This window comes from Salvelinus fontinalis, chromosome 42, assembly GCF_029448725.1.
Source record: "Salvelinus fontinalis isolate EN_2023a chromosome 42, ASM2944872v1, whole genome shotgun sequence".
In the NCBI taxonomy this organism is placed as follows: Eukaryota; Metazoa; Chordata; class Actinopteri; order Salmoniformes; family Salmonidae; genus Salvelinus; species Salvelinus fontinalis.
Window position 1 is genome coordinate 16,342,176 of NC_074706.1, and position 12,875 is coordinate 16,355,050.

At 45.1% G+C, this 12,875-nt stretch overlaps 1 protein-coding gene across 9 annotated transcripts in view; it reads left to right on the forward strand.

Annotated features, from left to right (window-relative positions):
• LOC129841139 (pericentriolar material 1 protein-like) overlaps nt 1-12,875 on the forward strand; it is a 40,223-nt gene that overhangs the window by 25,016 nt on the left and 2,332 nt on the right. For 5 of the 9 annotated variants that reach the window (XM_055909266.1, XM_055909269.1, XM_055909268.1 and 2 more), the window contains exons 23-35: nt 380-699; nt 2,434-2,592; nt 2,752-2,808; nt 3,499-3,671; nt 3,962-4,093; nt 4,919-5,054; nt 5,228-5,380; nt 5,726-5,829; nt 9,410-9,544; nt 9,994-10,218; nt 10,339-10,398; nt 12,264-12,393; nt 12,688-12,830. In XM_055909266.1, coding sequence (XP_055765241.1) covers nt 380-699; nt 2,434-2,592; nt 2,752-2,808; nt 3,499-3,671; nt 3,962-4,093; nt 4,919-5,054; nt 5,228-5,380; nt 5,726-5,829; nt 9,410-9,544; nt 9,994-10,218; nt 10,339-10,398; nt 12,264-12,393; nt 12,688-12,830 — 1,927 coding nt within the window. Of the gene's footprint in view, nt 1-379; nt 700-2,433; nt 2,593-2,751; nt 2,809-3,498; nt 3,672-3,961; nt 4,094-4,804; nt 5,055-5,227; nt 5,381-5,725; nt 5,830-9,409; nt 9,545-9,993; nt 10,219-10,338; nt 10,399-12,263; nt 12,394-12,687; nt 12,831-12,875 lie in introns of those variants that run through there. The other 4 variants (XM_055909271.1, XM_055909272.1, XM_055909270.1 and 1 more) reach the window with 4 other exon arrangements.

Consider the following 12,875-nt stretch of genomic DNA (forward strand, 5'->3'; position numbering starts at 1 on the left):
CTAGCGCTTGTCGGCTGTACCTGTGCCAAAACTCCAGTATTTATTCATCCTATAGCATGTTCTCCGTCTTTTTTAAATAGTGAGCCAACATGCTTTCAGTACTTCTATTTCCCTGACTGATCAAAACTATTTTTCTCTTGCCCCTTTGCAGCAGACGTATAGTGAGCAATATGTTTTAGAACATCAAATCGCAATACATATAGAATCGCAATGCATATCGTATTGGCACCTAAGTATCGTGATGTCCCTTGCAATTCCCCGGCCTGTGTGTGTGTGCAAAGAATGAAAGGCATACTTCATTGGTACTTAGTTCTCTCTTACTCACACATTTTTTCCTTCGTTAGTCCAAACATCTTTCTGTCTGTATCCATCCCACCAGGCCCCAGAGGCAGAATGAAGGAACCGGCAGTCGTGGCCATGAATCTGGCTGGCTCAACGTCTCCCAGCCTCCAGCTCCTATCACTGAATCCCCCTCCCCTCTACCCCATAGAGGGGCTAACAACACCCGGCCCCAGGCCTTCGACCAGGCCTTCCAGGAGAGCTCCAGCAGCATGCCGGACCCGGCTGACCCCACCATCATCACCAAGGCCTTCAGGGCAGGGCGTAAGGCCTCTGCCCAGGCAAGCCTGGCCTCCCGCGACAAGACGCCCAACTCCAAGAGGAGGACCCGGCTGGCCAAGGGACACCACAAGAACACTGGTACGGGGACATGGGATACTGTGTAGGGACCTTTAATGATTTATATTGAGTGCTTTTTCTCTAAAACTTGACATTTCCTTCCTCTCCGGCAGCTCAGTTAGGAAGGCCGGGAGGTAACTCGCTCCAAGCGTCACCACTGTGTAGCACCTGCCTGTTGATATATTTACAAGATCATAAGACTAGAGATTTGAAGAACTCTCAATATTTCGGAGACACAAATGAAACAGTATTGCTCAAGGCGACTTGGTCAACACTATCTACACTGCTCAAAAAAATAAAGGGAACACTTAAACAACACAATGTAACTCCAAGTCAATCACACTTCTGTGAAATCAAACTGTCCACTTAGGAAGCAACACTGTTTGACAATACATTTCGCATGCTGTTGTGCAAATGGAATAGACAAAAGGTGGAAATTATAGGCAATTAGCAAGACACCCCCAAAAAAGGAGTGATTCTGCAGGTGGTGACCACAGACCACTTCTCAGTTCCTATGCTTCCTGGCTGATGTTTTGGTCACTTTTGAATGCTGGCGGTGCTCTCACTCTAGTGGTAGCATGAGACGGAGTCTACAACCCACACAAGTGGCTCAGGTAGTGCAGTTCATCCAGGATGGCACATCAATGCGAGCTGTGGCAAAAAGGTTTGCTGTGTCTGTCAGCATAGTGTCCAGAGCATGGAGGCGCTACCAAGAGACAGGCCAGTACATCAGGAGATGTGGAGGAGGCCAACAACCCAGCAGCAGGACCGCTACCTCCGCCTTTGTGCAAGGAGGTGCACTGCCAGCGCCCTGCAAAATGACCTCCAGCAAGACACAAATGTGCATGTGTCTGCTCAAACGGTCAGAAACAGACTCCATGAGGGTGGTATGAGGGCCCGACGTCCACAGGTGGGGGTTGTGCTTACAGCCTGGTGTGGGGTGGCATTTCTTTGTGGGGCCGCACAGCCCTCCATGTGCTCGCCAGAGGTAGCCTGACTGCCAATAAGTACCGAGATGAGATCCTCAGACTCCTTGTGAGACCATATGCTGACACATGCACATTTGTGGCCTGCTGGAGGTCATTTTGCAGGGCTCTGGCAGTGCACCTCCTTGCACAAAGGCGGAGGTAGCTGTCCTGCTGCTGGGTTGTTGCTCTCCTACGGCCTCCTCCACGTCTCCTGATGTACTGGCCTGTCTCCTGGTAGCGCCTCCATGCTCTGGACACTATGCTGACAGACACAGCAAACCTTTTTGCCACAGCTCGCATTGATGTGCCATCCTGGATGAACTGCACTACCTGAGCCACTTGTGTGGGTTGTAGACTCCGTCTCATGCTACCACTAGAGTGAGAGCACTGCCAGCATTCAAAAGTGACCAAAACATCAGCCAGGAAACATAGGAACTGAGAAGTGGTCTGTGGTCACCACCTGCAGAATCACTCCTTTTTTGGGGGTGTCTTGCTAATTGCCTATAATTTCCACCTTTTTGTCTATTCTATTTGCACAACAGCATGTGAAATTTATTGTCAATCAGTGTTGCTTCCTAAGTGGACAGTTTGATTTCACAGAAGTGTGATTGACTTGGAGTTACATTGTGTTGTTTAAGTGTTCCCTTTATTTTTTTGAGCAGTGTATTAAAAAGATGAATGCACAAATAGGGTATTATTTTAAACATACGATGTGTGTAAATGTTTATTTTTGCATATCTCATACTTTCTCCCCTCTGTTTCTCTTTCCTTGCTTGTGTATCTCCAGGAGTGGAGAGTGACAGCGTGTCCAGCACGGCCGACTTTGTCCAGAAGAGGGTGCCGCAGCCCCATCGCCAGCGGGACCAGAACCAGAGCCTGCTTGACAAACTGACCCAGGAGAAACTGGACACCAAGACGGGCAACAAGCCCAACGACCTCTCCTCCGGTACAAAAACTTGACTCGATCACACTACACCTTGTCCACTCACATCTTCAGTTATTCATTATTATTGTTATTTGAGTTTGTCCTCACCTTTTTGTAACGTAACCACGTTTTACTTTTTTGTTTATTTATGTCATTACGTTTTGTTGATTTTCCTCACAGCCTATGCTTGGAGAACACCTTTCCTCTCTAACAGAATTGCATGCACTGAAGTGCCAGGTAAACTCACCCCTAGCACACAGCTAAGCACCAGCTAACACTGATTGTCACTGATTTGAAGTTTGGGGTGTTTTTTTCACAACTTTTGTGTAATATCGGTCATCCAAGCACCTCATGCATGTAATAATTAAACTTTTAACGGACTCAAACTAGATTCCAACCTTAGTGTAACCTTCGAGTCTCTCGCTTGATCTAATGGACTTGGCTAACAATTGAAAGGGAAAGGGTGATACCTAGTCCGTTGTCCAACAATGTATTCAACTGAAATGTGTCTTCCGCATTTAACCCAACCCCTCTGAATCAGAGTAATATGCTTGGCATTCTAATTGGCTTTAAAATATTTATTTATTTATTTTTAAATGCAATTGCTTTTTCTTTTACATTTAGGAATTTGTTAGAATGTGTTGCATTGTACAGTATCATTGCCTTGGGGTACATTACTCTTAGAGAACTACTAGGTGCGCAGGCTTTTCCTCCAACTCTACTCTAACACGTCTGATTCAGCCAATCAAGGTCCTGATGAAGGTATGTTTCAGCAGAGCTGGAGCCAAAGACTACACCGCCACCTGTGCAATACTGGATGGATATATATATATATATATAATCTCCCCAATAGACTGCCACATATGACTGCTTCTTATACTTGCGACAACATCTTCTTGAGTGTCTGTCTTGCGTTAACACCTCCAGATGCCAGCAGTGACTTCTCGCTGTTCGAGGCCCTGAGGGAGACCATCTACTCGGAGGTGGCCACGCTCATCTCCCAGAACGAGTCGCGGCCCCACTTCCTCATCGAGCTCTTCCACGAGCTGCAGCTGCTCAACACTGACTACCTGCGCCAGAGGGCACTCTACACCCTACAGGTAAACACGTCCGAATGAGGATCTAGTGCTGATCCTAAGACCAGCACTCCTACTCTGAGACTGTAAATAGTATTTCATACAATCTATGGGTGAACCTCCTAGGAATAGATACAAGCCACAAGGAGCTGCTGATAAAGACCTGAGGTGTCAAAATGTTGTTGATAAATCATGTCGGAGCATAGAATGCAGTGTTTTTTTTCTTCTTCTAAATGTACAGCTCATGCTTGTAACCTTCTTCCTTGCTGTTGGATTCTCATGTTTAACCATGTCTTTTTGCTGTTGACCTCCAGGACATAGTGACCAGGCACCTGACGGAGAAGAGTGCGGCCGAGTACCAGGCCTCCACCCTGGGCCCTGTGGCCTGGGCAGCCGGCTCCCAGTCAGAGCTCACCCCCAGCGAGAGCCTGGCCACCAGCGACGGGGTGAGACAGACGGATTTACACACACACACACACACACACACACACCTGCCTCATTAAATCACTTGCCTGTCATATCTCCCACTCCCTCTTTTCTCTTCTCAAGCTTTCCCCATCTCTCGCTCTTTTCTCTAGCTCTCTTGCCCATGTCTCATTCCTGACAGCTCTCAGTTTTTCTCAACATCTCTCGCTCTTTTCAGCCATCCATCTTAAACACTGTCCATCTAATTTTATTTCACTCTCATCCATCTTAAACACTCCGTCCATCTCTTTTTCTCTCTCTCCCTACCTCCCCCCCCCCCCTCGTCTTTGAAATCCAGTGCTCCAGTTGTCAGTAAGACTGTGCCGTGAGGCCCATCTGTCTGAGCGAAACGTTGCGGTTGCTGCCTGCCGGACAGATTAGATGTGTGGCTGGCCATGTCTTTGTTCTAGCCTAGGTCCCCGGATGTTTCGCTAAATTATAACAATCCCTTTTGTCTTTGTAAATCACTCCTTTGTTCCCCAGTGATGGATGAGATGCCCGATTTCCACATGTTTGGAGAAAAGGATACAAGGGCAGATGCGCTACCCATTGTTTTTAGTCTTTTGCATCCCTCGCTAATTTCACGAGATGGAATAGACGCAAAATCGGTCAAGGGAGTTTAGCAGAGCGGTCTCTGCAATGAATCAATGTTTTTTGTTCTCCCCCCTCTCTTCCTCATTCGGACAATGAAGGATGAATGGGTTCTCATTTAGGATTCTTTTTTTTCTTAATTGTGTTTGTTAGCTCCCATGGGTGAGTGGTGTGTGTGTGTGTGTGACTGAATTCCCTTTTTACCTCTCTCTCAGGATGTGTCGGAGAAGAACATCCGGGTCATCAAGCATCATGTCCCGAGTAAGAGGCTGAACGACGCAGAATCGGTAGACAACGAGAGCACCCTGTCCACCACCTCCAACCTGGAGCCATTCGCTAACGACGACTTAGGTATAAAATAGAATAAAAAAACACATGGTCTAAGATACAGCACATTAGGTTAAATAACTTCAGGTTGTGGCCAGTTGAGTTTATTATCCCGCATTGCTCTTATAATACCCTTCTCTTGTGTTCTCTCGCTCTCTCCCTCCCCTCTCCTGCCACTTGCAATGCTGTGCTGCCAGGTAACACAGTGATCCACTTAGACAAGGCTCTAGCCAGGATGAGGGAGTACGAGCGCATGAAGCTCAAGGCTGAGTTTAGCCCCAACACCACTGCTGCTACTGCCTCTGAGGCCTCTGCTAACTCTTCTGCTAGCGCTGCTCAGCTGCTGGAAGGTACACATCTCTCTCTCTCTCTCTCTCGACTTCTCTCTGTTCTACATCTCTCTATCTCTGGTAGAAATGGGTAACGCTTGCTCTCCAAAGCCATGTGCTTCGTCCCACTCTCCGGTGTTGCGGTCGGTGGCACTCCCACACACGTGTTTCCAAGTGCAAAGCACTTTGGCTGTCTGCGGTCTCATGTAGAGTCCTTGATGTGTGCAGTGGTGCCCTCACGCACTTAGTAAAGAAAAATGGGATGTGGCAATGGTGTGCTGAGCTGTTTTGATTTCTCTTGGTGCCAGCTTACAAAACACACACCTCAGATGGGAGATAATAATAAGTCTGTGTGTGTGTGTAAAGGTGCGGGAGTCTGGTCAGGTGATGTCCACTGTCCCCAGATCGACACCCAGCAGCTGGACAGACAGATTAAGGCCATAATGACCGAAGTCATCCCCTTCCTCAAGGTAGGAACCCAGGACCCGCCTCAATACTCTATAGTGGTCTCCTGTCCTTCATTTATACTAGGGGTGGTCAATCCTCATCCTGGAAAGCTACTGGTCTGGATGTGCCCAAGCCTAGCTCAGATAATCCCTACCATTGTGTAGCAGAGTTGTCATAATGCTTCAGCGAATGTACATTATCCCAGGGGCGTTGGCAGACACAATGTAAGTAACTTAATTTGTGTCCCTCTAATTGCCATGAATGCAAATCATGTACCTATGGACCAGTTATACTGTTAGCACTGAGACGGTGTGCCCTAGTAGGAAGTCCACTGTGTGCAGCTCACCCTGCACTATCACCTCGAACATAAATAACATGAGCATGTCTACTTATGCTAAGCTTCCCATTTAAAGCAATGAAATCAAGCAAGCATCCCAGAAAAGTGCTAAAAATAGCCCACATTAACATATGTAGCCTAAGAAACAATATTCTATCTCTGAAACACACGTTGATAACACCTTTGATACAGTGGTAGCAATACATGGTTATAACATCTACAGAAATGCCAATGGTGGAGGTGTGGCTGTTTTTATATTCAGAACCACATACCTGTAAAGCTTAGAGGATCTCATGTTAAATACTGTTGAAGTAATATGGCTACAGGTTCATCTGCCTCACCTAAAGCCCATTCTTGTGGGAAGCTGCTATAGACCACCAAGTGCTAACAGTCAGTATCTGCATAATATGTGTGAAATGCATGATAATGTATGTGATCTCAACAGAGGTATACTTTGTGGGTGATTTTAAATATTGACTGGCTTTCATCAAGCTGCCCTTTGAAGAAAAAGTTTCAAACTAACCAGTGCCTGCAACCTGGTTTAGGTTATCAGTCAACCTACCCGGGTAGTTGCAAACAGCACAGGAATGAAATCATCAACATGTATTGATCACATCTTCACTAATGCTGCAGAAATGTACTTTAAAGCAGTATCCATATCAATAGGATGTGATCACAATATAATAGCCGTATCTAGGAAAATAAAAAGTTCCAAAGACTGGACCTAATAGTGTGAGGTCAAACAAGATGTTTTGTATTGATTCCTATGTTGATGTAAAGAATATTTGTGGTGTGTAATGAGGAGCAACCAGACGCTGCGCTTGGCACATTTATGAAATTGCTTATTCCAGTTACGAAAAAGCATGCACCCATTTTTAAGAAAATAACAAAAAATTGTTAAATCCCCTTGGATTGATGAGGAATTCAAAAACGGTATGGTTGAGGGATGAGGCAAAAGGAATGGCAAGTCTGGGTGCACAACCGATTGACAAACGTACTGAAAATTGAGAAATCATGTGACTAAACTGTTTCATATTATAGTTTCCTCTTTTTACTCAAAGATGAATGATAGTAAAAAGCTTTGGTGTGCATCTTAAATGAAATGTTGGGCAAAAAGGCAATCTCTGCTCCATTCATTGAATCAGATGGCTCATTCTTCACAAAACCCACTGATATTGCCAATGACTGACTTTTTCATTGGCAAGATTAGCTAACTTAGGCATGACGTGCCAGCAACAAATGCTGACACTACACATCAAAGTATAACTGATTTAAATTTGGAAAGACGAGCATTGTAATTTTGAATTCCATAAAGCGAGTGTGGAAGAAGTGAAAAAATTATTGTTGTCTATCAACAATGACAAGCAACCAGGGTCTGACAACTTGGAAAATGACTGAGGATAATAGCAGACAATATTGCCACATCTTTTATATATATATATATTTTTTTTCACCTTTATTTAACCAGGTAGGCCAGTTGAGAAAAAGTGCTCATTTACAACTCAAACCTGGCCAAGATAAAGCAAAGCAGTGTGACAAAAACAACACCACGGAGTTACACGTGGGATAAACAAACGTACAGTCAATAACACAATAAAAAAATCTATGTACCGTGTGTGCAAATGTAGAAGATTCGGGAGGTAAGGCAATAAATAGGCCATAGAGGTGAAATAATTACAATTTAGCATTAACACTGGAGATATAGATGTGCAGATGATGATGTGCAAGTAGAGGTGCTGGGGTGCAAAAGAGCAAAAAGATAAATAACAATATGGGGATGAGGTAGTTGGGTGTGCTATTTACAGATTGGCTGTGTACAGTGATTGGTAAGCTGCACTGACAGCTGATGCTTAAAGTTAGAGAGGGAGATATAAGTCTCCAGCTTCAGTGATTTTTGCAATTCGTTCCAGTCATTGGCAGCAGAGAACTGGAAGGAAAGGCAGCCAAATGAGGTGTTGGCTTTGGGGATGACCAGTGAAATATACCTGCTGGAGTGCGTGCTACGGGTGGGTGTTGCTATGGTGACCATTGAGCTGAGAAAAGGTGGAGCTTTACCTAGCAAAGACTTATAGATGACCTGAATCTAGTGGGTTTGGCGGCGAATATGAAGTGAGGGCCACCCAACGAGAGCATACTCACAGTGGTGGGTAGTATATGGGGCTTTGGTGACAAAACTGTTGGCACTGTGATAGACTGCATCCAATTTGCTGAGTAGAGTGTTGGGGGGCTATTTTGTAAATGACATCGCCAAAGTTAAGGATCGGTAGGATTGTCAGATTTACGAGGGTATGTTTGGCAACGTGAGTGAAGGAGGCTTTGTTGCAAAATAGGAAGCCGATTCTAGATTTAATTTTGGATTGGAAATGTGAGTCTGGAAGGAGAGTTCAGTCTAACCAGACACCTAGGTATCTGAAGTTGTCCACGTCTACTGTTGTGTGGTCATGTGCCACAAAGAGGGACCTCAGAAATGTACAATTGGCTCAGAACAGGTCAGCACGGCTGGCCCTTAAATGTACATGGAGAGATTACATTAATAATATGCATGTACATCTCTCATTACTTAGTAAGAAGTGTTGACATGCTGAATGCACAGAGGTGTCTATTTTTAAACAACTAGCACACAGCTCGGACACCCATGCATACCTCACAAGACAAGCCACCAGATGTTTCTTCACAATCTCCAAGTCAAGAACAGACTATGGGAGGCACACAGTACTATAGAGCCATGACTACATGGAACTCTAATCCACATCAGGTAACTGATGCAAGCAGTGGAATCGGATAAAAAAATATTTAAACACCTTGTGGAACAGCTGGGACTGAAGAGACACTCAGGAACAGACACTCATACGCACACACACGCTAGCACACCCACTCTACACACACGTACGTTATAATATTGTTTTATGGTGGTGTTAGACATTTTGTATTGTAGTGGTGTAATAATGTTATATGATGTACTGTTTTATGTGTGATGTAAGTGCCATAAATGTGTTTGGACCCCAGGAAGAGTTGACAGCAGCTAATGGGGATCCCTAATAAATACAAATGTGCAGACTCATGCTACATTTGGAGTGCGATAACATAAGAATATTGTGACTGTGTCACTATTGGCAATGGAAAAGCCCTTGTTTTTGCTTTGACAGACAATTTGGCAAACTAGCATGATTTTGAATCCAGAAACAGTCAGGTACCCAGGCTAGCAATCTACTATGTTAAAGGCAAAGAACTGAAAGAGGTTGTTTTTTGTTTTTGTGGTCTGTCAGGAGCACATGGACGAGGTGTGTTCCTACCAGCTGCTGACGTCGGTGCGGCGCATGGTGCTCACCCTCACCCAGCAGAACGACGAGAGCAAGGAGTTTGTCCGCTTCTTCCACCGACAGCTGGGAGGCATACTGCAGGTATGATATAGCAAATTTAGAGGTTTCCCCCACTGCGACTCAAACCTCAGATTAGTCCGGTAACTGTTTTTTTTTTTGGGTATAAGAGCTGAAAACATCCACTCGAACAAGTTAACAAAGTGCAGACTAATATAAGAATTTATATCCAGAAATATTGGTTCAGCCGTTATAAAAAAATCTTTGCTGATACCAATTTTAAAACTAAGCCAAGATAGACCACAGCCTGTTGTTTCCATGGGAACAGATGAGCTATGGTGGGCAGAACAAGCAAGGAGGGGGCAAGAGCCACGCACGAGCTAGTGAGATCCTATTGGTTCAGCCATTTTTAAAAATAAGTAGCGGTGTGCAGCTTTCTTAGACAGATTTTCTCAACACCTATTCTATCTAGTGCTGTTTTTAGCGTATCGTTATTGTCAAAATAGAGTCCTAAGTTTCTTCCCTCCCCTCAGGACTCTCTGAGTAAGTTTGCAGGACGTACTCTAAAGGACTGTGGCGAGGACCTGCTTGTGGAGATCTCTGAGATCCTGTTTAACGAGCTGGCCTTCTTCAGACTCATGCAAGACCTGGACAGCAACAGCAGTAGTACTGCTACTATAGCTAACTCCCAGGCCAGGCACAACACCCACAAGAGACCTGATAATAACCAAGTCAAGCAGGAACACGGGAATAATGAGGTAGGTGGAGGGGATAGGGGTGTGGGTGAGTGTTTTCATATTGGATTTGTGTGTGTCATTCAATCTAATACGAAATGAGCGAATACATTTCAATACAAGTGAACATTTGACTACTTTCAGGAGAACAAGTCTCCGGAGGTCGAGAAGTCCTTTTCCCCAGCATATCTCGATGAAGACAAAGTGAGGAAATCAACATTCAACATCTGATTTTCTTGTGTGGTTTCAAGCCAGATCTGTCTCTTCAGACTACACATAGTGTAATCCAGGGGTGTCAAACTCAGAAAATGTGTTATTTCTTTGCCGTCGACGCTCCCGAACTGTCTAGCTTTCATTTCAGTGATTATTAGCAAGCTGGATAATGTATAAATGTAGGTCCATTATAATTTCTACAGTTTCAATTTGGTTTAGTCATTTTAAAGTGTGTGTTGTGTGTACTCAGCAAAAAAAGAAACTTCCCCTCACTGTCAACTGCGTTTATTTTCAGTAAACTTAACATGTGTAAATTTTTGTATGAGCATACGATTCAACAACTGAGACATAAACTGAACAAGTTCCACAGACGTGATTAACAGAAATGGAATAATGTCTCCCTGAACAAAGGGGGGGGGGTCAAAATCAAAAGTAACAGTCAGTGTATGGTGTGGCCACCAGCTACATTAAGTAATGCAATGCATCTCCTCATGGACTGCACCAGATTTGCCAGTTCTTGCTGGGAGATGTTACCTCACTCTTCCACCAAGGCACCTGCAAGTTCCCGGACATTTCTGGGATGAATGGCCCTCACCCTCCGATCCAACAGCTCCCAGACGTGCTCAATGGGATTGAGATCCGGGCTCTTCGCTGGCCATGGCAGAACATTGACATTCCTGTCTTGCAGGAAATCACACACAGAATGAGCAGTATGGCTGGTTGCATTGTCATGCTGGAGGGTCATGTCGGGATAATCCTGCAGGAAGGGTACCACATGAGGGAGGAGGATGTCTTCCCTTTAATGCACACCCTTGAGATTGCCTGCAATGACAACAAGCTCAGTCCGATGATGCTGTGACACACCGACCCAAACCATGACGGACCCTCCACCTCCAAATCGATCCCGCTACAGAGTACAGGCCTCAGTGTAATGCTCATTCCTTCGACGATAAACGCGAATCCAACCATCACCCCTGGTGAGAGAGAACCGCGACTCGTCAGCGAAGAGCACTTTTTGCCAATCCTGTCTGGTCCAGCGACGGTGGGTTTTTGCCCATAGGCGACGTTGTTGCCGGGGATGTCTGGTGAAGATCTGCCTTACAACAGGCCTACAAGCACTCAGTCCAACCTCTCTCAGCCTATTGCGGACAGTCTGAGCACTGATGGAGGGATTGTGCTATCCTGGTGTAACTCGGGCAGTTGTTGCCATCCTGTACCTGTCCCGCAGGTGTGATGTTCGGATGTACCGATCCTGTGCAGGTGTTACACCTGGTCTGCCACTGCGAGGACAATCAGCTGTTTGTCCTGTCTCCCTGTAGCGCTGTCGCAGGCATCTCACAGTACAGATATTGCAATTTATTGCCCTCGCCACATCTGCAGTACTAATGCCTAAGGCACGTTTGCGCAGATGAGCAGGGACCCTGGGCATCTTTCTTTTGTGTTTTTCAGAGTCAGTAGAAAGGCCTCTAGTGTTCTAAGTTTTAATTTCTGTGACTTTAATTGCCTACTGTAAGCTGCTAGTTTCTTAACGACCGTTCCACAGGTGCATGCTCATTAATTGTTTATGGTTCATTGAACAAGCATGGGAAACAGTGTTTAAACCCTTTACAATGAAGTTATTTGGATTTTTGTGAATTATCTTTGAAAGACATGGTCCTGAAAAAGGGATGTTTCTTTTTAGCTGAGTTTATAGATATACATATTTTAAAAAAAAAATATATATATATATATATACATATATACATATTTAAAAAAATATATATATATATATTTGACACCCCTGGTGTACGTAGTCTAAAGGTTGGGATTAAGGCGTGTAAATGTCTTAACTTTTTACATCTCACTCTGTGTGCCAGGATGAAGACGAGACGGAGCAGAAAGAGACCGAGAGGGAGCAGCACGGAGGAGAGGGGAAGGACAGCAGGAGCAGCGAGACCTCTGAGATGGAGGAAGATGGGGCTAGAGAGGGACTGCTTCACTCTATTAGTGAGTGAACACTACAATGCGAGAAGCCTCAATTAGCCTTAAAGCTACTCTGTAAAAGGAGTTAGTTCAACCACGGAAAACCTTGCTAGTGACCGTAGCTACTAGAGGAAGCTTGTGATCGAGTGTTCTGCAGGTTTACAATGGAGGATTTGTTGTGAATCTTTATGGTCACGTCATTACAACTGTCGCCGACCTGTTTCCAACAAAGTAAACTCCTACTAGGATTATGACAAGTGCCACACCCATGACTAGTTCTCCTAGTGCTAACCCTTCATTGTTTGTGTTCTTTGCCAGGTCTGTCCAAGGCGGAGACCCAGGCCCTGACTAACTACGGCAGTGGGGAGGATGAGAACGAGGTGGAGATGGAGGAGTTTGAAGCTGAGCCCCAGGACGTCCAGACCTCCCTGCAGGCTAGCAATGATGGCGGAGAGCAACGGGTTAGGACACACACACACACACTCAGTACACACACTTCCGTTAGA